This window comes from Lonchura striata, chromosome 35 (genome assembly GCF_050655825.1).
Source record: "Lonchura striata isolate lonStrDom1 chromosome 35, ASM5065582v1, whole genome shotgun sequence".
NCBI lineage: Eukaryota > Metazoa > Chordata > Aves > Passeriformes > Estrildidae > Lonchura > Lonchura striata.
In genome coordinates, this window is record NC_140737.1 from 6,311,817 (window position 1) to 6,336,674 (window position 24,858).

Below are 24,858 nucleotides of genomic sequence, written 5' to 3' on the forward strand. Positions count from 1 at the left end.
TTCCACTCACTTACACTCACACTGCATTAGCTGGGTTGGTGGAAAATGTAGCAAGTTTCATTAAAAAAAAAAAATTATTTCTCTACTCAGGCTTGGTTTGCCTTTGCCTTGGGGAAAGAAATTTTAAAGGTTTTGTTAAGGGCTGTTACACCACTCTGTGGAGATGAGTTTAACATCTCAACCCACTGGGAATACCCCAAAAGATACCCACAAAACATCAGTGCCCAGCAGCAAACAGCAACCAACACCTACCCCAGACACTGCCCCCGGCAGAGTTAGAGGCACCTGGTCTGCAAAAGTCTGGGAAGGAAATCCAGGAGTTTGAATCTAATTTACATCAGAGGCAAAGAAATCTGGGTCCAATAGAAAACCAAATACTAAAAACTACACAACTTGGAAGCAATGAACATTAAACCAATGGATTTAGATTGGTTCAGACTGTATATAGTTTAGGAAAAATCTAGTAAAACTCACATGTCATGGAATGATTTTCTCTGCACAGCTAGGCTGTGTGTGGATGAAATTATTTCTGTTGCACATCTTTGCCAGAACCAAGGAATGCCTTGACTCTCTAACACTAAAGATATTGTTGGAAATTTTTTTTCCCTGCAGTTTCAGAGACAAGATTACACCATGAGAATAACTTTCCATAACAATTGTCCTGGCTTGTAAAATAAGCATGTATTCTATATGCCATCTGTTGGAGGTTGGGCAGTTTTCTTATCTCTTCCAAGAACAATGTCTCCCTCTGGGGAGATATCTTCTGACAATGGACCATTGAATGACTCACTGCATGACCGATAAAGTTACATCATCCCATTGTGAGATGCTCCACCCAGAGGGAGGAGCCAAGCACCCCTACCTGCATAAAATCTGCACTTTTTGGGACACTGAGCAGCTATTAGCTGGATTCCCAGAAAAGCAGCTCTTTTCTCTGCTGGTGTCCCAGAGAAAGACCAAGCCCAACTACTACCAGACCTTCAAAGAAAACTCCACCCTTCTAGAGATCACCAATCCAGCAGCATTTCATCTGCCACTCCAGGAAAAACAGCCACCATTTAACTAGACTACTGCCAACACCCTAACTCCTCAGGGTGTTAGGTTTCTGACTCTCACTAGTTTTGTTTGTACTAATTACATTTTTATTATTATTATTTTTATTTAGTTTTTCTCCTAATAAAGAACTGTTATTCCCATTCCCATATCTTTACCTAAGAGCTTTTTTTGAAATTGTGGTAATTCGGAGAGAGGGAGTTTACCTTTTCCATTTCACAAGAGGCTCTTGCCTGCTTTCACAGACTCCTGCCTTTCCAAACCAAGACAGAGCCCTTGGACAATCTTCCACCCCTGTACCTGAATTCTCCTCCCCAGGCTCAGGCCCCTGTGCCTGCACCAGCGGGGCACCCGCCTCAGCCTGCACAGGCACAGGCACCGCCGTGTAACACACAGCCCTCGGCTCCGCTGCTGCCGGACCCATCAGGTCCCTCCCAGCCCCACCTGCACCACAACAGGCAGACGATCCCGGGCACACACCTCCCCCTGGGAAAACTGCTTATCCTCCAGCTAGCAGAACACGGTGCAAGACACGGAGGGAAAACCATGACGATAGTGAGGAGGAAGGGGACAGACCCAGTCTTTACCCTCTAAGGGAAGTACCAACCGCTCCCGGAGTCATTGGGTACGTAAATGTGCCGATCAATATGGGAGATGTAAGAGCTTTCAGCAAGGAAATGCGGAAATTAATGGATAATCCTCTCGGGGTGGCAGAGAGGCTGGATGAATTTTTGGGGAACATCATCTATTCATATGATGACATCTGCGCCATTCTAAGGTCGTTATTCAACGCTGAGGAACGGGACATGATACGGCAGGCTGCAATAAATGATTGAGAACACAGGAATCCCCAGGGAGGGAGTGGCACGAGAGAAAGCCTGAACAGAGGCCATCATAGAACACCCAGGCGGAGAAGGATCAGTCTAAAATGATAGGGCGAAGGAACATGGTAATACAGGGAATTTGGGGGATGGTACCAAAGGGACAGAACATTAGTAAAGCATTGGGGGAATGCCAGGGGAGGGATGAAATACCCACCAAATGGCTGGAGAGGCTGAGAAAGAGCCTCCAAACGTATTCGGATACCGACCCTAATTCACCTGTCGGGGGTATTCTGTTTAAAACACAATCTGTTGCTAAATCATGGGAGGACATACGGAAAAAGCTAGAAAAAATAGAAACTTGTCAAGAGAAAAGCCTCCAAGAATTGTTAAGGGAGACACAGAAGGTTTACATGAGAAGGGATAATGAAAAATAAAAAGCACAGGCAAGGATACCTGGTGGTGGCAGTAAGGGAATGCAAAAACAGGAGCAGATACAAAATCCCGGAAAGCTGGCACAAACACAACAGCCCCAGGGAAAACCTAACCCCTCTCAGAAGAAAGGCATAAACAAACAGGTAAGCAGCCCTGAGTGCTTTTACTGTAAACAGAAAGGGCACTTTAAAAGAGACTGTAAGAAGAGAATGAAGGATGAACAGATCTTCCAGAAGGATTAGAGGTGTCAGGGGCTTTATAATTTGGGGTCCAGAACACCTGGAGAGCCCTTGATAAAATTAAAAATTAGACCCCCAAAAACAAGAATTGGTGTTTTTGGTCAATTCAGGTGCAGAAAGAACTACAGTTCAGCAACTGCCACCTGGATTTACTAAAAGCAAGGATTCAATGGTGGTCATTGGGGCTAAAGGGGAACCCTTTAAGGTACTGGTTTTAACAAATGTGGGAATAGAAAATAAGTTTTGTCTGGGGAACATAGTACTGGTAGAAGAAGCAGATTATAATTTGCTGGGGAGGGATCTAATGGTAGCTCTGGGGATAAGACTGATAGCACAGGACTCCCAGCTCACAGTAAGTTTATACAAAATAACCGCTGAGGACAAAAATGAGATAAATCCCAAAGTGTGATTTGGGAAGAGGCGGGGAGGTTAAACATGGAGCCAATTCACACTGAGATCCAGAGACCGGAGGATCCAATCAGGATTAAACAGTACTGCATTCCCATGAAAGGCAGGAATGGACTGAAGGCTGTAATAGAAGATCTAAGAAAGAAAGGCACATTGGAACTGTGCATGTCAAGACATTACACTCCTATCTTGGCAGTACAGAAGGCGGATGGTAATTACAGGCTGGTGCAAGATTTGAGGGTGGTAAATCTATTCTCTATACTCACCAAACCTATTTGGACAAGCCCTTGAAAAACTCTTAAGTGAGTTTGTGCCCGTTAAAGGGACCAAATTACTACAATACGTAGATGACCTATTGGCAGCCAGACTCAGGGAGGAGGATGTGTGGGACCATAGCACTATTAAACTTCTTAAGGGAAAAAGGGTTGAAGGTCTCAAATTGAAATTACAGTTCACAGAGCCTGAGGTCTAGTACCTAGGGCATTGGTTAACAAAAGGTAAGAAGTTGGATCCGGACAGGATAACAGGTATCATTACTTTACCCCCTCCACGAAGAAAAAAGGAGGTCAGGCAGCTGCTGGGGCTTCCAGGATACTGCAGGCAATGGATCGAGGGATATAGTGAGAAGGAAAAGTTTCTTCATGAAAAGCTTATCACGGACAAGCTAAAGTAGACAGAGCAGGATGAGGAGGGTTTCAAGAAATTAAAAGAAACCCTCGCAGCAGCTCCAGAGTTGAACCTCCCTGATGTAAAGAAACCTTTTCAGCTGTTCCTGGACATCAGTAATCACACTGCCCATGGGGTTTTAACGCAGGATTGGGCAGGGGCCAAGAAGCTGGTGGGGTATGTATCAAAGTTTTTAGATCCTGTAAGCAGAGATCTTACCAAGCAATTGTAGCAGTGACAGTATTGGTGGAGGAGGCTAAGAAGGTGACTGTTACAGAATTGCTGAGAGAGAGGGCATGATTTATGTCTGGAGTGAGAATTGAGCTACCCCTCAGTCTAGGCCACAGATTTGGGGCTTGTGAGGCCTTCCAGCCTCTGACACAGTTAGAAATTAAGAGCTTGTGGCGCAGATAGAAATTGTATTAAGGTGTGATGCAAAGCACTGGGCTGTCTGGGTGTAAAGTAGTATAGGTTTATAGTGTAAGGTTTAGGCCACTTTAAGACAAAGGTAAACAATGTTAGCTTGCCAATGAGAGTGCTTTGTAAAGTATAAACTATATAGAAGTGTATACAACCTGCCATCTTCTCTCGAATAAATGGAGAACGTTGCATTAATCATATTGGTTGGATGTGCATTCTGTCCTGTCCAGCTTCCCGTTATCTGAGGTCCCTGGTCGCAGGTGACCGTCGGGGCATTCTGCAGCAAAAGGCTGACAAGTGGCCAACTGACGCCAGGCTCCTACAATATGAGGCTGTATTAATCCACTCCCGGGATTTGGAATTGTGAACTACCTCGGTGCAAAATCACGCGCGATTCCTGGCTGGGGAAGCCGCAGGAGTGCCTTCCCATGACTGCGCAGAAGTGGTGGAGCTGCAGATCAAAATAAGGCCAGATGTAGAAGAAGGTGAAAAATGGTTTGTGGGTGGTTCTGCAAGGGTCATAGATGGGAAAAGGAAATCAGGATATTTCCTGATGGCAAAACCAGGGAGGTAGTGGAATCAGGACCCCTGAATCCCGGATGGTCAGCACAAGCTTGTGAGTTGTACGCAGTATTGAGGCCCTGTGGAAATTAGAAGGGAAAAAAGGAACAATTTTTACAGATTCAAATTATGCATTTGGGGTGGTACACATATTTGGAAAGATTTGGGAAGAACAAGGGTTACTCAATACTCAGGGAAAGAGGCTAGTGCATGAAGAAATAATCAGGCAAATCTTAAAGGTTATAAGGGGGCCAGAGGCAATTGCCATAGTCCACGTGAAAGGGCACCAGACAGGAATGCAGTTCAGGACCCAAGGGAACAATTTACCAGACAAAGAGGACAAAAGCGTGCCTCTAATGAAGGTAAGTACCCCAGGAATCGAAGAAGGGGAGTTTCAGGAATATCCTCCCCACCCCTTCCTGAAGGAAATCGAGGGGTACAAGAAGATAGGAGACCAGATAGAAGGAGGTAAGTGGAAATTGCCAGATGGGAGGGAGCTGTTGTCTAAAGACTACAGCAGAAACATCCTGAGGAGATTACATCAACAAACACACTGGGGATTCCAGGCCCTGGCAGAGCAATTCCCTGGATTCTTCGGGTGCAAGGGGATTTATGAACTGGCAAAACAAGAGGTGCAGGGGTGTATGATTTGTCAAAAGATTAATCAGGCAAAAACACGGCAGCTGGCACTGGGAAGTCACCCAGTGGCATACAGACCTTTCAAAAGGATTCAGGTAGATTTTACTGATCTGCCTAAGGTGGGGAGATATAAATTTTTATTGGTAATAGTGGACAAACTAACCCACAGGGTAGAAGCCCTCCTGAGCTCTCAGGTGATGGCTCAGACAGTATCAAAATTTCTACTAGAAGAAATCATACCCTGATGTGGGTTAGTAAAATACATAGATGCGGACCAGGAGACACACTTCACCTCAAAAATTATTAGACAACAAGCCAACGCTCTGGGGATCCAGTGGGAATACCACACCCCATGGCATCCTCAGAGCTCTGAACAAGTTGAAAGGATAAATCAAACATTAAAGGTTCAATTAGCAAAATTGATTCTGGAAACAAAAATGTCCTGGTTAGAGCGCCTCCCCTTAGCCTTGCTGAATATCCAGACCATGCCTCACTCCGAGACTGGAGTGTCACCTTTCAAAATGCTGTATGGGATGCCATATGAACATGGTATGCCAGTGGGGCATCCGAGGATAGAAGATGGACAGACACAGCCGTATCTCATAGCCATAAGTAAGAATCTGCAGGAATTGCAGAAGCAGGGAATAATAACACAAGGTGCCCCTTTAGGTTTTTCCACACATAAAGTACAACCTGGGGACAAAGTGCTCATAAAAACGTGGAGAGAAGTCCCACTGACACCTCACTGGGAAAGCCCTTTTCTCGTCCTCTTAACCACAGGTACAGCAATACAAACAGCAGAAAAGGGGTGGACACACGCATCCCGAGTGAAGAAGGTCGAGCACCAGGAAGAGATGCCAGAGTGAAAAGTCACCTCTCCTCCTGGGGATTTGAAGATAACCTTGTGGTGGCCAAGTAAATGACTGACAGGGATCTGATAACGTGCACTGAACCTCATTGTGAATGTTAACCATTTGTATATTTCAAATGTGAGTATTGTAACAAGGTTTGGGTCACACACTGTAGAAGGGAATATTGGCCAAAGGGTTTATGTGATAAGTGCCTAGAAGGGGAACTAGCCATATCTTAGAGCTGTGGGTCTCAGATTCAGTCAAAGAAAGAAACTGAGAGTTTCTAGCCAGGCAAAAAGCTGGGAAAGAGCTGGGAAAGAATGTAAATAATGCTTTATTTCTCTTGTTTTTCACATTGTTTATAGTTAAGTTCTATCACTGTGTGTCAAGCCCTTTTGCACCAATGCTCTGGGTTGTTTTCACTTCAGAACAAATAGATTTGATCCTTGTGAAGCTCTGTATAAAAGAGCTGTGTATTTTGAATAAATGGGAGTTTTACTCTCAGCAGCCTTCTGAGTCAAGTCTATTCATTCACATCCTGCCTCGACAGCAACAAGAGCTTGCCACAAGCCTAGGAATAATCGAAGCGGACTCTGAGATCTGCTTTAATTTGTTTCAAAACAGGCTAAGGGGAAAATTGAGATCAAAAGCTCAAATCATTACTGTTGAGTGCCGGAGGTTAAATAAAGTACCCTGCAGTGCAGATACAGTTAAACTACCAAGGTGGAGCATCTTTTAACGGAGGTATGCAGCTCAGTCCAGGTATGACACCACAGAAGACTATTCTTGCTGCTGAGAAAATGGTTTACCTCACCACTGGTGGCAACCCAGTGAGCACAGGCAAAGGCAGAGGAATAATAATCGTGGGGATCCTGATCAATCTGAGTCCAGCAATGTGCCTCAAGACCAGCACGCGTTGCACTGACTGGCCCAGCACAGAGGTGTGAGGCCCCGGTGAAGGTGCAGGCTCTGCATACAGACTGTCCGGAGAGCACACGGGGAATCGGAGGCTCCGACAGCCCCAGCCCCAAGGAACTGCGGCAAGGGTAAGATAAGCAGGCACTGTCCCATAAACGGCACCCAGCAGGGGATACGCAAGCTAAAAGAAAGAATAAGGTGTTACTCACAAAGGGCGACCCCCAAGGACAGGCAGTCAGAGCACAAGGTACATAAAAGAAATGTTGAACAGATATCTGTCCCAATCTGTGATAAATGTAACCGCACAGTATGGACTGGGGGAAGGATGGAGTCAGTGTTTGTAGCATACTTTCAGGCTAACCCATTGTGTTATGACAATAACCACTTGGGAATGTGTGTTATGGGTGGACAGACATACTGGGTCGGGAAGAACTTAAAATATGAGACCAAGATGTCCCTCAAAAATGAGCCAGTTATCTTGGACCTTTTAGAGGATTAGGATGACCGCCTTTGTTTGCAATATGACAGGATGTTCTGCTTTTCAATAACAAAGAGGGAGTGGACCCGGAGAGCAAAATTAAACAGGTATCACAGGAACTAAAAAGACAAGAGGCAGAGATGAGAAAAAGAAGGATGGAGCAAGAAAGGCTGAGAACCCTAAGCGAGCAATATGATCAGCTCAAAAAACAATATACCAGTTGGAGTTTCCCTGCCTCCGATCAAAACCTATTTGTGGATCTGATGCAAGAAACTGCAACAGAATTGGGGCTGTCCAATTGCTGGATCTGCAGAGGGCTCAAGTCTGCAGAGAAGTGGCCTTGAAAAGGTGAGAGCTTAGCTCTAGATCAACTCCTGAAATGGGATAATGCTATAATTGGGACATTTTGCATTAGCAGGGAGGGAAAGGAGCACACTGAAATGGTGGGATACACTTCATGTCTGTCCACTCCAACAGTAAATTCCTTTAACAAAAGCAGAATCTGGCAGCCAGAAATCCCTACTGGAGTACTCCAGTACCTAGTAGGTACCTAGTAGGGTACTGGAGCTGGGAAAAAGGCACTAAATGTGAATGGAGAGAAAAAAATTGAACACTGCTGGAACAAAGGCTCTGGAGCTAACCTTTACCAATTCTTAGATGAATTAAGAGGATTCTGGAGTAAACCCAAAAACACAAAAGTCAGGTGGAAAGCCCTGAATGGTTTATATTGGATTTGTGGGAAGAAAGCATACAGCAAAATACCTCAGTGGTGGAGAGGATCATGCACTATTCAATTGATCAGACACGTTTTCTTTACCCTACCTCAATCAGAACACAGCTCACTAGGGGCCCCCTTATACAAAACTTTGAGCAGAAGAAGAAGGGATTTGAAAAAGAAATTCCCTATCTTCGGTGGGGGTCAGACCTGGGGCGAGAAGTGGCCAGCAGAAAGAATAATAGAGGATTATGGTCCTGCAACATGGGCCCAGGATGAAAGCTGGGGGTATAGGACCCCAATTTATCTGTTAAACCGACTAATAAGACTTTGGGCAGTGGTAGACATGGTCTCTAACCACACCTCAAATGCCCTTGAGCTGTTGTCTAAACAACACTCCCAAATGAGGGCCTTTGTGTATCAAAACAGAATAGCCCTGGACTATTTACTAGCAGAGGGAGTAGGGGTCTGTGGAAAGTTTAATGAATCATAATGCTCTATAGAGATTGATGACTATAGAGAAACCATCAGAGGCCTGTGACAGAAATTAAAAGGGTAGCACATGTCCCAGTACAAAAATGGAACTCCGTACTCCAAGCATCCTGGTGGGATCATCTGTTTGATGGAGCACGGTGGAAAAAGGTAATATTTTTTTATATTGTGTTCAATAGCTGGGATCATATTCCTACCCTGCCTGATACCATGCTTTATCAGGTCGATACACTCAGTAGTGCAGGGTATGCAGGTGGCTGCCATGCCCACAGACCCAGAATGTGCTATGGGAAAAACAAATCAGGTATCAAATATAATGAAATTGGGGGAGGAAAATCTACACGGTAGGGCAGCAGATGCTTTGGCCAGATTCAAAGAGCAGATACAGGGAGAAGGGGATGTCTACAAATTGTACCAGGGAATTCCAAGACAAGAGTGGGATAATAAGCCTTCAGGGAACTAAGAGGTTTATTTCCTTCTTATAAAGAACTAGGAAATGGGATAGTAGTATAGGGTAGAAGTAAAGTCACACATAATTATGTAGAAAGTTTAGAAATCAGGAATCACTATGTTTATGTAGAAGGGGAGGGATTGTTTTGTGTATATGGGATAATTCATGCAGATAAAAATTGCCATATATATTTTATGTATGTATTGGTAAGAAATACCCTTAATAAAAAGATTTTTAAGCACACAAGTCAGTGTCGGGGATTGCATCACAGTGTTGAAACCACCTGGACGAGAGAAAGGAGATCTTCATTTACAAATGAATGAATGTGGCCAGCCCAGAGATGGGTGTTCTGCAAGGTGATCCACCAGGATGATGAATACCTGATAAATATCTAAGACTGAGATAGCTGGAGCCATCTGAGAGATACATCTCAATACTGGATTCCTGGATTCTGGGAACACATCGTGGATGTTTATCACTCCCCGGCCATGGTTTTGTTCCCTGGATGTTTATCACTCCCCGGCCATGGTTTTGTTCAGCTCCTTGCAGAGAAAGAACTCCACAGGAATATGTGCAGACCTGAAAGGAAGAAAAGGGACTCTGCCTCGGGCAGGAAAAATCATATAAAGACCTCTCAGCAGGACAGTCGGTGTGAAACAGAGGGGACCCTCTGCTGTAGCGATCAGACCTGTGTCTCACCCAGCACCGGTACCCAGGCTCTGCACTGACCGTTTTGAATGGATTGTGGCTCTTCTTTTTTTTTTTTCTCTCTAAATTTATACTTTGATCATTTAATAAATTTTCGTTAATTAATAAATTGGAGCATTCATTTATCACAAAGGTGATCCTTTAACTCATTAACAGTTAATAGTGTGTTTAAAAATATGCTTTAAAAAGAAAAAATAAAAGCAGCATATTCTGGGGTGGCCACATATGAGTCATCCAATGGCTGATCTGGAAAATATTTTTCCTTCCAGTAGCCTGGAGAGGAGCTTAAGAAATGCAAATTAACAGTGCTGGGGTAAAGCATGGACAATGTATTTGGGTTTCTTGCCTGGGGCTGGAATTGGGCTGATTCCCTCTGCCCCCTCACCCCAAACTCTGCCATCTCCCACAGATGGAATTTGCACAGCTGAAGGCAGAGCCCGTGGTGAGGATCTCTGACTCTGCAACAGAAATGGCTGAAGCTGCAAAGGGAAACAGCAAATGGAGAATGTTGGGAAAACTTCACCAAAATAAGGGAGGGATCATCCCTCTGCCCACTCCAACATCTGCTGTCACTGTCTGTGTTTTATAGGGTGGATTCGAGCATTGGGGTTTTTGCTACCACAAGTTCAGAAAAATCAGTTAGAATACAAGTATTTGATGTTTACATTGGACAAAATCAGTCAATTGATGCAGCCCTGGCTCCCGAGGGAGTGCCAAAAATGGAAAAAACACAAACGGCTACCAGAATAAATTCTACAACACCACAGACCAGCCCCTGGGAACCCTATGAAACTCATATCAGGAGCCACAGAACCCATTTATCATTTCAATGGCATCATTAAATTACAAGCTGTCCTCCAAATAAGAACCAACCAGACAACTCCAGCTCCTGACCTTCCTGCTGACCAAGCCACTGAAATGAGGAACACAACATTTCACCAGGGGATGGGATCAGATTATCTGTTAGCAGAAAAAGGAGGAGTTTATGGAAAATTAAATGACTCAAACTGCTGTTGGCAAAGAGATGACCAAGGAAAACTGGTGAAAAAGATGAGAAAGGAAATAAGAAAGCAGCTCATGTTCTGACCCAAATGTGGAAAGGATGGGTATGGGACGCGGTTTTGTGGTGCACTGGCAGACCATGGGTGAAACGAATGTTGCTTCTCTTCTGTGCTGCAGCAACTCTCATCTTTTTACCATGCTCCACACCTTGGCAGTGCAGCTCATCCAGCAGCTGAGCCAGGGCATGCAGGTGGCAGCCAGGCCTCCTGATCCACAAACGGCTACAAAAGGACAGGGAATGAGGGCACCGAGAATAATCCCAAAACCAAAGAGGACCCGGGAAGAACAAAACAGAGTCAATGAGTGAATCTACCTGGAGATAGGGCCGGGCACATGTAGATAAGGGGAGAAACCATCAGTTCCAATAAGTGTTAGAAATTGACCCAGACAGCTGCTCAAAGTGCCGCTACATTCCCGAACTTCGAGGAGAAGAACAAAGACTTAACAGAGCCATGAATATCGGCTGTTCTACAAAAGGAGGGTGCACATTAACGAGGACAGGCTCCAGGCGCATCGGGAAGTCGGAACCTTCCAAGGATCTCAGCCGGTGGGCAAAGGCAGAGGGAGATGCGGCCGGGAAAATGAGGATAAAAAGGAGGCTGCGGGCTACAGCCACGGCAGAGAGCGCACGGCAAATGCCCCACGGCCTCTGCCCCTGCTCGGCAATAAAGTCACTTTGACAGGACTCCTCGCTCTCCCCCGGGCACACAAACCTCCGGCGACGGGAATTTCCCCGCCCGCTGCCGGCCGCGGGGCAGCCCCTCTGTCCTACCCACAGCAGCCGGGCCGAGCCAGCGCTGCTCCGGCAGCGGCTCCTGCCCGGCCCCGGCGGGAAGGAGACCGCGGGCAGCCGCTCCCGCAGCGCCCTCGGCCCGGGGCCGGCACGGGCCGGACACGGCACCGGCGAGCCGCCGGAGCCCCCTGCCGCCCCCTCCGCCCGCAGCCAGCCCCGAGCCCCCGCAGAGCCCAGCGCGGCTCCCACCTGCGCCGGGGCCGCCTCCGAGCTCCGCCGCCGCCGCCTCACCGCGCTCCGGCCGCTGCCGCCGCTGCCGGGCCCGCACAGCCGCTCGGCCAATGGCGGCGCTGCGCGGCCACGGCCGCCCTCAGCCCGCCGCCGGGGCCGCGCCGCGCCCCGCTCCCACCAATCAGCGCGCCGCAACCGCGACTGACGGCACCGGCGGCCAATGGCAGCGAGCTCGGGGCGGGCTCTGCGCACGGCCCCGCCTCGCCCCGCGCTCTCGGCGCCCCCGGGCTGCGTGAGGGGAAAGCCGGAGATGAGGAACAGCCCCGGCACGGGCCCGGGCCCGAGCCGGGATTGAGCTGCCCACACAAACAAACTTCTCCGCGCCTCCCGCCACGGCTTTCCCGGCCCTGCGCCTCCCGTGCCTCCGCCTCTGCGGGAAGCCCAGGAGCCTCACTTCTCCTGCCCCTCGTTAGCGCATCAGAGCTTCGCTTTGATTTCCCCCGAAAAGGGAAACCTGCCCCAAGCCCTGTGGGTGGGTGGGGCAGGGGAGAGATTTCTGGCAGAAAACTCCAAAGACTCGGAGCAGGAGAAGGAGAAGTCAGTGCAGAGCCTTAAATGCAGCTTTCCCCACGCCTCCCTGCTCCCAGCTGCACCTCCTCCCCCGGCAGGGCAGGAGACAGGGAATGGGGCCATGCTCAGCTCATCCCCCGGGGCTTCTCCCTCTGCTCAGGGACAGGAGTCGTTCCCTGCTGCACCCTGCGCTCTCTCCCGGCCGAGACTTCTCCAGGAACTTCTCGGAGCGGAGTCCATCCCCTGGGCACAGCCCCCTCCGAGTGCTGCAGCGTGGGTCACTGTGCCACGGGCTCAGTCCTGCCAGGACAGGCTGCTCCAGCGGGGCCCCTCTGCCCGCGGGCTCACAGCCTCCTCTCAGGCATCGCCGAGCTCCAGCCCGGCTCCTGCAGGGGCTGCAGGGGATCTCTGCATCCCCATGGACCTGCAGGGGATCTCTGCATCCCCATGGACCTGCAGGGGGATCTCTGCATCCCCATGGACCTGCAGGGGGATCTCTGCATCCCCATGGACCTGCAGGGGGATCTCTGCATCCCTATGGACCTGCAGGGGATCTCTGCGGTCTCATTGTAATATATGTTATTGAATAATTCGTGCTTTTGTAAAATATACATCATGTCAGTTGTGCTTGTAGAAAAAGATTCTTAAAGTTTTAAATGACCAGTGGCTGCAGCCGGGGCTGGAGGCACCACAGTTGGCAGAGAAAGAAAGACCTAATTTACAAATGAAAAAAGGTGTCTCCGTGCAGAGATGGGCCCTTTCCGGGGACAATCCAGGAGACTCCCAACGTTTAACCCCTGGTCTGCCGGGGAGCCAGGAAACCGGGCACACGGGCACCCCGCCCTTGCAGCTTCTGAGGAGGCTGCTGGGCTGTGCTTCAGCAGAGGAGATGGAATGTGGCTTACCACTCTGCCCTTCTGTAAAAACGGAGAATGGGTTGGGGGGTTTGGGCTCTGAGCACACAGCAGCCTGGCCCAGGCACAGGTCGTGGTGGGACAGGGGCACAGGAGCCTTCTGTGACTGACCGTGGCTCTCTGGTTTCTCTCTGCAGGCTGCCAGCTCCTCACACCATGGAAACGGCCCCACTCGGCCTGCCAGTCTGGGAGGGCTGGAGGGCTGTGGGTACTCATTTGCTGTCAAAAATAAATTGTGTTTTTTTGACATTGTCATCATCAGAACATTTCTTTCATCCTTTTCCAAGCTTTTGGCCCCACTTCCTCCAGGGTAATATTTTTGTGTCTTTCCTCAGGCAGTTGATGGCATTTGGCAGGGGGGGTTAAGCAATGTGGAAAGTTCAACAACAGCTCCAGTTGCCAACTGCAGCAGCCCCTTCAGGAGCCCTGAGCTGCCAGCGAGGTCCACGTGTGCCTTGCAAAAGGGAGTGGTTTGCAGAGATGGGGTTGTTGCCCTGCTGCAAAAGCTGGGAGCAGATCAGAAGTGGCAAAATGCCATTTTGGCTCAACCCCCACCCAGGTTCTTTATCTTTTCCCTCTGTGATAGGCAGACAGGGCTGGATCCAGCGAGGTTCAAGTTCTGGGTGCTCCCTGGCACCAAAGGGATCAAGTAAACTCTTGTATGCAGTGACTGCAATAGGGCTACTGAAGGAAAAAAGGGAATGTCACGAGATGGGGAATCCTTCTTGTCTCCTTTGTCTCCCCAGGAGCCCCTTGGGAAGGGAAATGCCCACACGGGTTTATCTGACTCCTTCCCAGTGTGGGCCAGGGCCAAAAGTGAAGATGATAAAAAAAGTTGCAGACTTCCCATTCTTTAGGAATCCATTAAGCACAGGGAAACGGCAAGGATTCATTTGTCACGTGTGCATGGGAAAGGCAGAAAGGTCAGAACGAGGAAGACTTATTTTACTTCTTCATTTTGGAGATCCCTCCCCAAAATGGACCCCCGACTCATTTCAGGCAACAGAACCACACATGCTTAATTGCCTTTTTGCCAATTAGCATGTGAAGCGGAGCAGAGGAAGTGACAGGGATATGAATATGCATTCATATTTTGTGTATTCAAGTCTTCTGTAAATAAAAAAGCTTTGTAATACCTGTGATTTTTGCAGTGTGTATTAGGGAATTATCCCACGTACTGCCTGGCTGTCTCAATAAACATACACTTTCTAACTTTAAACACTTAGAGAGTTTTTGTCTGTCTCAGTTGGAGATCAATATTAGATCGATATTCACATTTTAGGAAATATGCACATCTGGCAGCTCTCCAGGGCTCTCCCCTCTGCTGGGAGCTGTGGCTGGAGCTCTGGGGGCCAGCAGAGCTTTCCTGCACAGGCTGCTCCTCTGAAGGCAGAGCAGTGTCAGCCTGCAGAGCACAGCTGGGACACACTTGGTCCTTCTGGAGTGCCCAAAGGGATGCAAGGAGGGCAGCGGTGTCTGTCAGAGCAGGACACGCTGGCTTGCTCTTCACATCTAAAAGTGTGAATGGATCAGGGCTGGAGACTGAGGCCCAATTTATCTTCACCCCAGCCTCAGACAGGAACACTATTTAGCAGTTTTTCCATCCCGCCTTTCATCTTCAAAGGGTACCTCAAGGCCTAATTAGGGAGAGATTCTGCTTGGGCTCAATTTGGGGCTTTAGTTCCACTTCAGCTGTCCACAGAGAGAGAGGGAGAGAAATGAGAAGATGGATGTCCAGGGCAAAGCTCTCTCCTAAACCCTGCAGTTGTTTGGGTCTGGGGTCAGTGACAGCCTGTGACAGGGATCACCTGAGCAATGGATGTGTGTGTTTGCTTTGTTGTGCAATCCCAAACAAAGCAGCTGCATCTGAAATCATGACCAAATCCCATGGAATTGCTAAAGGGCTCCTGGCTGTTTTGCTCTGTTTTCACAAAACCAGAATGACCTCCTGCTTGCAAAATGTGTTTGAATAATAATGAGAGTGTTGAGGCCATTTGAGAAGACTGTAGGTGCATAGAAGGTGGTTAGAGCTTGGAGGCTGACAGCTGAGGGGCCATTTCTGCAGAGCTTGCAAGGCCAAATGTCTCTGGCCGTGTGTCCTGTAAGCAGCCCCAGCGAGCAGAGCAATGGGCTGTGGGAGTGGCCCTTGCTGAGCTCTGGTGCCCATCCCAGGGCAGTTTGGCACAGCCCGGCTCTGTCGCTCCAAAAAGCCTCGCCCCGTGTTGGCTGTGGCCTCCTGCCACAGACTCCTCCAGTTAAAGGTCTGCAATGTCCCCTCAGGTGGCCATAAAGAAAATGAGTCTCAGAGGGCAGAACGGGGAACGCGCTGCGAATGAGCTCCTGCTCCTGAAGGACAAGAAGAACCCCAACATTGTCAACTCTTTGGACAGGTGAGTGCTCCAGGCCTCACCCCGTGCACGGGCCCTGCCTTAACCTTTCCTGGCACCCGTAGTCTGTAGCCTGTTTTGAAAATGCCTGACCCAGCCGTATCTTCCCAAAACAACAGCCTGGCAGTTCGCTCCCTCCGTGTGCTTTGGTTACTTTGGTTTGTTTTTTCCTTCAAGTTGACCCCGTTTTCTGTGTCTTACAAGTGCTGATAAACCACAGCAGAAATTATTTCCCTTGGCTTCTTCTTCCCAGCCCTTTTCTATTGCTGCAGATGCCAGGAAAACCAGGGCCTTGTTTCCAGAAATGCCTCATTTGCCCATTTTTCACTGGCCTTGCCTGTTTCTGAAGGGACTTTCTGAAAGGTTTTCTGATTGCTTTTGTCCCAAGTGCTGCATGGCCTCCTCCCCTGGATAACCCTGGGAGTTGTGTTGCCTTGTTCTGGAGGGAATGGTGGAACTGATGAGCTCAGAAGCTGAACCAGCTGGGGGCCAGTGTTGTGGTTCCACACTGATCTGGGCTGTTGCTAAACTGCATTTTTCACCTGCTTGCCATCTAAGGCCTCTCCTTTCTCACAGGTGTCTCCTCCTTTAGACTGTGCAGATTCCAAGGACTCTGCAGCCTGGCAGGAATGTCTCTCCATCAGATTCTGTCCTCATGGACAAGTGACCTGGAAACAAAACTCCACTCCAGGCTTTTCCATGGGGGAATTGAGCACTGCACATTCGTCTCCATGTCACTGCTTTTCTCTTCCAGCTTCCTTGTTGACGGAGATCTCTGGCTGGTGATGGAATACATGGATGGAGGAACTTTGCAGGACGTTGTCAGACAGACACGCATGGCTGAAGGAGAGATGGCAGCTGTCAGTCGGGAGGTGAGGGATCCTGCCTGTGGCTGCCACGGCTTGGACACGATGGTCCTTCCACAGAGGCGTGAGAACAGGAGTGGCTCCATGCTCAGGGCTCTGTTTCTCTGTTGTTTTTATAAGCTGGAGAAGAAAGAGCCTCTGCAGTGAACGGCCTGCCAGCATCGCTGCACTTCTGCTCTGTTCTTGCTCTCTTTCCTGCTGTTGTGGCACTCTCTGTCTGTTCTGGATTTGATGTGCTGTTCTCAGCTTTGCCCTGAACCGTTTGCCTGGAGCCTGTCTGCTCTGCACTCCTGGCCTGTCACAGCAAAGCTGCTGCTGGCAGAATTCCGACCTGTCCTTTCTTGTGTGATAGATTCCGGCCATTGGTTTTTGTCCTGGTGTTTCTTGTTCTCTCTCAGTGCCTGCAGGGTCTGGATTTCCTCCATGCGAACCGGGTGATGCACAGAGATCTGAAGAGCTCCAACATCCTCCTGGGCATGGCCGGCTCTGTCAAGCTGGGTGGGTGTTCCTGGCCAGGCACGGCGCTCCCGGGTGCGGCTGTGGGGCCGCTTCCCAGTGCCGGCCAGAGCCCCACAAGGGCTGCTGGGGGCACTGCCCGGCCTCTGCTGCCAGCTGAGAGTGGCTGCCCCTGCAGAGAGCTCCGGAGAGCAGCAGGGTGCCAGGGGTGGCTTTGCTCTGGGTATGGCCCTGCCAGAGGGGCAGGAGTTGGAATCTAAAGCTTCAAGGGAATCAGTAAAAGCCACTGCACGAAAGCTGAGGGTTTCTTTAAGGGTCCAGTTCCACCTTCCCTTGGCTACAGCCCTGAGCACTTTTCCAGCTGACTTCACTATGCATTCTCAGACTGAGAGTGGGGAGTCTTGGTGCTTGGTTTGCTCATTCCAGCTGCCCTTGACAGTGTTTGTTTCTGTCCTCAGCTGATTTTGGCCTCTGTGCTCAGCTCAGCTCTGAGCAGCACCGGCGCAGCTCCATGGTGGGCACTGCTCACTGGATGGCCCCAGAAGTTGTGACCAGTTCTCCTTATGGCCCCAAGGTGGACATCTGGTCCTTTGGCATTGTGACCATCGAGATGGTGGAAGGAGAACCTCCTTACTTCAAGGAAACGAGGGCCATGGTAAGAGGCAAATTCTCCAGGGGCTGCAGAGCCCTGTGAGCACAGGGTGACCCTGCACTGGGAGCAGCAGCTGGAGGTTTCTGCACCTGGGGAAGGGAATTCCCAGAGCACTCGAGTCTCAACACAAACAAATATTCTGCAGTCTCCAGCAACAATTTGCTTTGGGATTTATGATGTTCCAGCTCTTCTGTCTGTGAGGATGACCTGAAAATGTGAATCAAGTGCATCAGCTCTTTCCAATGGCTGTGGCAGCACCAGGGTTTGGGTTTTTTGGTTAGCACAGGACAATGAGCTGTGAGCAGCATCTCTGCCAGGGAGGAAAGTGCCCATGGAGCTGGGGCTGAGAACCCGGGGTCGCTGTGAGCACCTGTGGGTGGGAAGGAAGCTGGCAGAGCGCTGAGTTTGCTTTTCCTGCAGGCTCGCGCTCTGATCCGGCACAACGGGACCCCGCAGCTGCAGGAGCCCCGGCGCCTGTCGGCTCTGCTGCGGGACTTCCTCGAGTGCAGCCTGGAGCCGGACGAGGAGCAGCGCTGGTCTGCCCAGGAGCTGCTGCAGGTGAATGCCGAGCGGCTGAGGGGAAGCAGCAGCGCCAGGGAGGGGTTTTCTCCTGGGGCCCCTCCGATAGTCTCCAGCCTTGCTGCGTTCCACACGCAAAGCAAGCAGAATCCTCGCCGGGTTTGGCTTGGCAGGGTCCTTTCGAGGGCATCTGCCCCTGGTGCCCCACAAGGAGCAGGGCCATCTTCAGGCAGGTCCGGTGCTCAGAGCCCTGCCTGGCCTGAGCTTGGATGTTCCCAGGGAGGAGGCACCTCCCACATCCCTTGGGCACCTTCTGTCAGTGTTTCCCCACTCCTGGCAAAAAGATTCTGCCTTTGATCTAACCTGAGCCTGCTTCCCTCTCCTGAGTTTCAGACCATTTCCCTTTGTTCTGTTGCAACAGAGCCTGTGAGGAAGTTGGCTCTGGACAGTAACAGTTCATTTCTTTCTTTTTTATCCTTTGGGCAGCACCCATTTTTATCATCAGCCAAGCCTCTCTCCAGCCTGACCCCTCTGATCACCGCAGCAAAGCAACTGAGGGAGCAGCGGAGGAGATGAAGCACTTGAGGACAGCTTTTAGTTACAGTAGTTAGTGAGGACAACTAGTTAGTGATGGTAGTTAGCAGTGCTAGTTGGTTATGGTAGTTAGGACAGCCTGTTTGTTACGGCTCTTATGACAGCCTGTTTGGTATGGCAGTTTTTTGAATAAAAACTCTCTTAAACCTCAACTCCCTTGAGGTGTCCCTTCCTCCTCCCTCCGTGACTCGGCTGCCCGGAGCAATGTGAGGGGAGAGCGGGCCCAGCCTGGCCCAGAGCTGAGCCCCAGCAGAGCCCTGGCAGAGCCCAGAGCAGCCTCGGATCTGCAGAGTCAGCCTGGGAGGAGGCGCTCGGAGCCTTCTGGGCTGCACCCGACTCTTGGTTACAAACTGCGTGTGCTGGAAAATGCCACCGGCTCTGCCAGAGGGCAGAAGGGGCCCGGGGAAGGCCCCAGTGCTCCCTGCAAGGGAAACACCTGCCCTGGGTTTGTTATAGAGAACTATGTAGTTGGTGGCTTTTGCTCTTATGTCTTGACTTCTGCAACTTATTCTTAATCACAACGATTTTGATACAGAACAGCTTGTAATCACTTTTAACTGCTTTTGCTGTAATATAATTTGTCAGCTTTTTGTGGCCAATGCCCTGGCCCCTGAGTAGCTCATATCCTCAGAACATCATTCTTGGATGATAGTTTAGTTTGTGCACAGTGTGAAAAACATACATACTAGTTTTGGCTTTTGCAAAATATTGAAGTGGATGCCATGTGTTGTGCATTAGAATGTTAACTTTTGCAGAAGTAGCTGTAGTTGTGAAATAATAACTAATGCTTTTATTTTTGTAACTAACTGACAGTAATAACTCAGAGGTATTTGTGAAACAGCCAGTGTTGATTTAAAGTACTTGTGGAAGTAGCTAAAACCGTCTGCATGGCCAGATAACATTTAAGGAACGGGTGTGATGAGGACCCTGCCGCTGACCCTTCGACTGGAAGGAACTGTCTCCTGCTGATGTGGAAACCCAGGTGTCCCAGGGTGAGGTTCTGGTGTTTGTATCCCCAATCGTGGGTTCTGTTCATGTTTGATATTCTGTTCTGTGCTCTCAGAACTGACTCTGAAAGTGAAGGTTTGTTTTGTCTTGTTATCAGCCGGCTCACCTCCCCCCATGGTCTGTTCTCCACAAGAGGCTTGTGCGGGCTGGCTTGGCTTGCTTTTGCTGGCTTTGTTTGCTTGCTCTTGCTTCCGCTCCTGCCTTTGCTTTTTCCTGTTAGTTAGTTTACCTAGGCATTCCAATTTTTTCCCTGGACTGTTTCTTTCCCTTTCCCTTTCCTGAATACCATCCAACCTGCTCTGGACTGGGACCTGGGAACCCCGAGGAGCACCGGGAGCCTGCGCTCTGTGATCTGCAGCAGCCATCCCCAGTGCCCAGAGCAATCCCCAGCGCCCAGACCCGGGCGACCACCCCCAGGAGAGACTTCCTGGATTTGTCATCTCTTCAGAGTGGTGAAAGAGTTTTGTTGTCATCTGGTGTTGTTCATTTTTTTTAGTGCTGGGGATTGTTTTGTTAGTTAAATAAACAGGTTCTTTTCCACTTCTCTCAGAGAAAGTTCTTCCCAAATCAGGTGGGTGGGGAGGAGCCGTGGGGGTTTGTTTTCTGGGGGCTCCTTCCAGAGGAGGATTTGGGGGATTTGCATTCCAAGAGCACTCAGGGTTGCGTGTTGAGGTTATGCCCAAGGGGATCTGGGGTTGGACAACACAGCTGGACTGAAGGTTAAAAATGTCCAAGGGGATCTGGGGTTGGAAAACAGTAACACCTAAAATTCTGCTGGGTTGAGAGACATCCAGGATTAAACCTGCTGGGTTGATGGATTAACATTCCATGAGCACTCAGGGTGTAGATATGTAATGTAGACTGTTTGAAAGTAAAAGGTACCTTGTATGTGAAAGTGAGTGAAAAATAAAAGTGAGTAAATGTAGATGAATGGAAGTATATATAATGTAGATTGTTTATTCTGAGCTTTACTTTATCTCCTTGGAGGCAGGTGGATTGTGTTGAATGGTATATTGAGAGAAAGGACTTTTTGAGTAGTTGAAAGAACGTGGTATTCAGGTTGTTAGAGAATGTGGGAAACAGAGGCAGAGGACTTGTGAAGAAACGTGAGGAATGGACTATCACATCTAAAATGGACAACACCAAAACACACCAAAGGAGTGTTGAAAAGGACTTGCATAGAAAAATCAGCAAAAAGGAGTGACAAGGGAAACAGAGGGCAAGCCTGGATTGAGCACTGTACTCACCAGCGAGAAGATCACACGTACCTGCTGTGGGCAGCAGCCCCACAGGCAGGGGAGGTGGGGGTATAAGCCATGCCAGACCTCTGTCATTCCTGTTTCTGTCTCCCATTTGTTGTCTTTTCCCTTCTGAGATACAAGCAAGATCATGTCACAAATGCTACAGAAAGTATTACATGGAAAGAAACCAAAGTTCCTTTTTGGTACACACACCCATGTCAACAGCCACAGACCCACCCAAATTGAGTACTTGCAGGCAAAAAGGGGAAAAACTGCAGTGTACTAGAATAGGTTGGCTTTAGACTGTTTATTGGCTAATGAACGGGGTGTTTATGGAAAGTTTAATATATCAGACTGTTGAAAATAGATGACAATGGGGAGGTCATCCTAGAAAAAAACAACCCAGACACCAATCCAAAAATGGGAAAACAGTGCTAAAAACTAACTGGTGGGGTAATGTATTGAGGATGGGATGGTGGAAGAAATGGGGATTCTTCCTTTTATGTGTTACAACTGTTATAAATGAAAATTTGTCCAGCCAAATTAATATGAAAAAATAAAATATTTATTTTGCAATCAAATTCTATCTAGGCCAGCCACAAGGAAAGAACAGAGCCGAGCCCGGGGTCGGCCCTGGGTGTTCAACAAAGAGGTCAGCCTCAGCAGAGGTTTTCCTCTATGCCCACACACCTCCATCCTGGCACAAGCAGTTTTTATAGGGAAAATTCTGCCTGAGGCCAAGATTTCAGCAGTCAGTCTTTTCTTCCATTAAGAGTCCACGTGTTAATAAGATTTTCTGCTTTGGTGATGAGGGAGAACAGTGTCTGGAGTTTGTTGAATCCCTTGATGAAATTTACGGGAGGGTAGGCTGCATTCACCTGTGTCTGCCCAAGGATTTCCATGATATCCATCTCGGGTCCTTCAGGCAAGGATCAGCACCGGGGGTTCCTGTATCTCCCCAGCCATGGCCCATCTCCTGGGGAGCCGCACCTTCTTACCTGTAAATCAGTTTCCAATATACACCCGGTCTCACCTGCGAGGGAGGGGGGGAATCCTAATACAAACGTGTAGAGTGTTAGAGTGTTCTAACAAATCTAACAAATATTCAATATCACATATATCATATTAGAAATGGAGCCAATTATATCTGCTGCATATAACAGTATGGTAAATGTAGCTTTGTAGATAAAATGAAGCTTTAGTAGTTAAAAAAGAAACTATGTCTGTGTGTGTGGTGGGGGTGTTTAAGGAATGAGATACTCGTTTCAAGGAACACGCAAATCCTCCAGAGAAGAGCAATTTATGGTTTTCTTATTAGAAGAAGCTGATTTCTTCATGCCTGGCTCAGACTTGAAGACCCCGTGGGAATTAAAGAAAGCAGTTGACATACAAGAGACAGAGTTTTTTGTTTCAAATAGAATGTATGTATAACCATAAAGGATATATGAATATGCAACAGTGTATTGTTTTAGGGGTGATTCCTTCATTCACAAGGTACATTCCTCTTGGCTTAAGTGCCTGAGAGCATCTGGACCTCAGATATTCTTTCCTTTTTATTGTCTTGTAATTGTCCTAACTCTAAATTTTTATCAGTCTAATTCTATTCCTATTTTTTTCACCTTTTTATTATTAGGAAACTTTTAAAATTCTAAAAACCAAATGATCAGCATTTTTCACAAATTCCTATCAGGAGACAGAGAAACCATTTATCATTTCTAAGGCATCATTAGATTACAAGCTGTCCTCGGAATAAGAACCAACGAGACAGCTCCAGCTCCTGACCTTCCTGCCGACCAAGCCACTGAAATGAGGAACACATTTCACCAGGAGATGGGATCAGGTTATCTGTTAGCAGAAAAAGGAGGAGTTTGTGAAAAACTAAATTACTCAAACTGATGTTGGCAAAGAGATGACAAGGGGAAAGTGTTGAAAAAGATAAAAAAGGAAATAGGAAAGCAGTTTATGTATTGGTCCAAGCATGTAAAGGATGGGAATGGGACACAGTCTCGTGGCTCCCCAGCAGACCAGGGGTTAAACGTTGGGACTCTCCTGGATTTTCCCCGGAAAGGGCCCATCTCTGCACCAAGCTACCTTTTTTCATTTGTAAATTAGGTCTTTCTTTCTCTGCCAACTGTGGTGTCTCCAGCCCCGGCTGCAGCCACTGGTCATTTAAAACTTTAAGAATCTTTTTGTACAAGCACAACTGACTTGATGTATATTTTTCATAAGCACGAATTATTCCACAACATATATTACAATGGGGATGCAGAGATCCCCCTGCAGGTCCATGGGGGTGCAGAGATCCCCTGCAGGTCCATGGGGATGCAGAGATCCCCTGCAGGTCCATGGGGATGCAGAGATCCCCTGCAGGTCCATGGGGATGCAGAGATCCCCTGCAGCCCCTGCAGGAGCCGGGCTGGAGCTCGGCGATGCCTGAGAGGAGCTGTGAGCCCGCGGGCAGAGGGGCCCCGCTGGAGCAGCCTGTCCTGGCAGGACTGAGCCCGTGGCACAGTGACCCACGCTGCAGCACTCGGAGGGGGCTGTGCCCAGGGGATGGACTCCGCTCCGAGAAGTTCCTGGAGAAGTCTCGGCCGGGAGAGAGCGCAGGGTGCAGCAGGGAACGACTCCTGTCCCTGAGCAGAGGGAGAAGCCCCGGGGGATGAGCTGAGCATGGCCCCATTCCCTGTCTCCTGCCCTGCCGGGGGAGGAGGTGCAGCTGGGAGCAGGGAGGCGTGGGGAAAGCTGCATTTAAGGCTCTGCACTGACTTCTCCTTCTCCTGCTCCGAGTCTTTGGAGTTTTCTGCCAGAAATCTCTCCCCTGCCCCACCCACCCACAGGGCTTGGGGCAGGTTTCCCTTTTCGGGGGAAATCAAAGCGAAGCACTGATGCGCTAACGAGGGGCAGGAGAAGTGAGGCTCCTGGGCTTCCCGCAGAGGCGGAGGCACGGGAGGCGCAGGGCCGGGAAAGCCGTGGCGGGAGGCGCGGAGAAGTTTGTTTGTGTGGGCAGCTCAATCCCGGCTCGGCCCGGGCCCGTGCCGGGGCTGTTCCTCATCTCCGGCTTTCCCCTCACGCAGCCCGGGGGCGCCGAGAGCGCGGGGCGAGGCGGGGCCGTGCGCAGAGCCCGCCCCGAGCTCGCTGCCATTGGCCGCCGGTGCCGTCAGTCGCGGTTGCGGCGCGCTGATTGGTGGGAGCGGGGCGCGGCGCGGCCCCGGCGGCGGGCTGAGGGCGGCCGTGGCCGCGCAGCGCCGCCATTGGCCGAGCGGCTGTGCGGGCCCGGCAGCGGCGGCAGCGGCCGGAGCGCGGTGAGGCGGCGGCGGCGGAGCTCGGAGGCGGCCCCGGCGCAGGTGGGAGCCGCGCTGGGCTCTGCGGGGGCTCGGGGCTGGCTGCGGGCGGAGGGGGCGGCAGGGGGCTCCGGCGGCTCGCCGGTGCCGTGTCCGGCCCGTGCCGTCCCCGGGCTGAGGGCGCTGCGGGAGCGGCTGCCCGCGGTCTCCTTCCCGCCGGGGCCGGGCAGGAGCCGCTGCCGGAGCAGCGCTGGCTCGGCCCGGCTGCTGTGGGTAGGACAGAGGGGCTGCCCCGCGGCCGGCAGCGGGCGGGGAAATTCCCGTCGCCGGAGGTTTGTGTGCCCGGGGGAGAGCGAGGAGTCCTGTCAAAGTGACTTTATTGCCGAGCAGGGGCAGAGGCCGTGGGGCATTTGCCGTGCGCTCTCTGCCGTGGCTGTAGCCCGCAGCCTCCTTTTTATCCTCATTTTCCCGGCCGCATCTCCCTCTGCC

General features: G+C 49.8%; 2 protein-coding genes across 2 annotated transcripts in view; one reads left to right on the plus strand and one right to left on the minus strand.

The window, feature by feature from the left end:
* Positions 1 to 24,858, minus strand: part of LOC146764316 (uncharacterized) — a 198,864-nt gene that overhangs the window by 107,199 nt on the left and 66,807 nt on the right. The window lies entirely within an intron of this gene.
* LOC146764318 (serine/threonine-protein kinase PAK 3-like) lies at positions 2,984 to 18,928 on the plus strand. Its single transcript, XM_085564972.1, has 11 exons — positions 2,984 to 3,167; positions 4,874 to 5,071; positions 5,708 to 5,854; positions 7,028 to 7,139; positions 10,445 to 10,505; positions 15,646 to 15,755; positions 16,507 to 16,624; positions 17,017 to 17,116; positions 17,533 to 17,729; positions 18,147 to 18,284; positions 18,732 to 18,928. Exons 1-11 carry the CDS (start codon positions 2,984 to 2,986, stop codon positions 18,819 to 18,821), a joined length of 1,455 nt encoding a protein of 484 aa, XP_085421098.1. The 3' UTR covers positions 18,822 to 18,928.

Bases quoted from the DNA above. Each gene is read 5' to 3' on its own strand.
- LOC146764318 (XM_085564972.1), top strand. From the start codon at position 2,984: ATGGAGCCAATTCACACTGAGATCCAGAGACCGGAGGATCCAATCAGG. The intron at 10,506-15,645 runs GTATTTGATGTT...ATGTCCCCTCAG, and splicing joins AAAAATCAGTTAGAATACAA to GTGGCCATAAAGAAAATGAG. The intron at 16,625-17,016 runs GTGAGGGATCCT...GTTCTCTCTCAG, and splicing joins TGGCAGCTGTCAGTCGGGAG to TGCCTGCAGGGTCTGGATTT.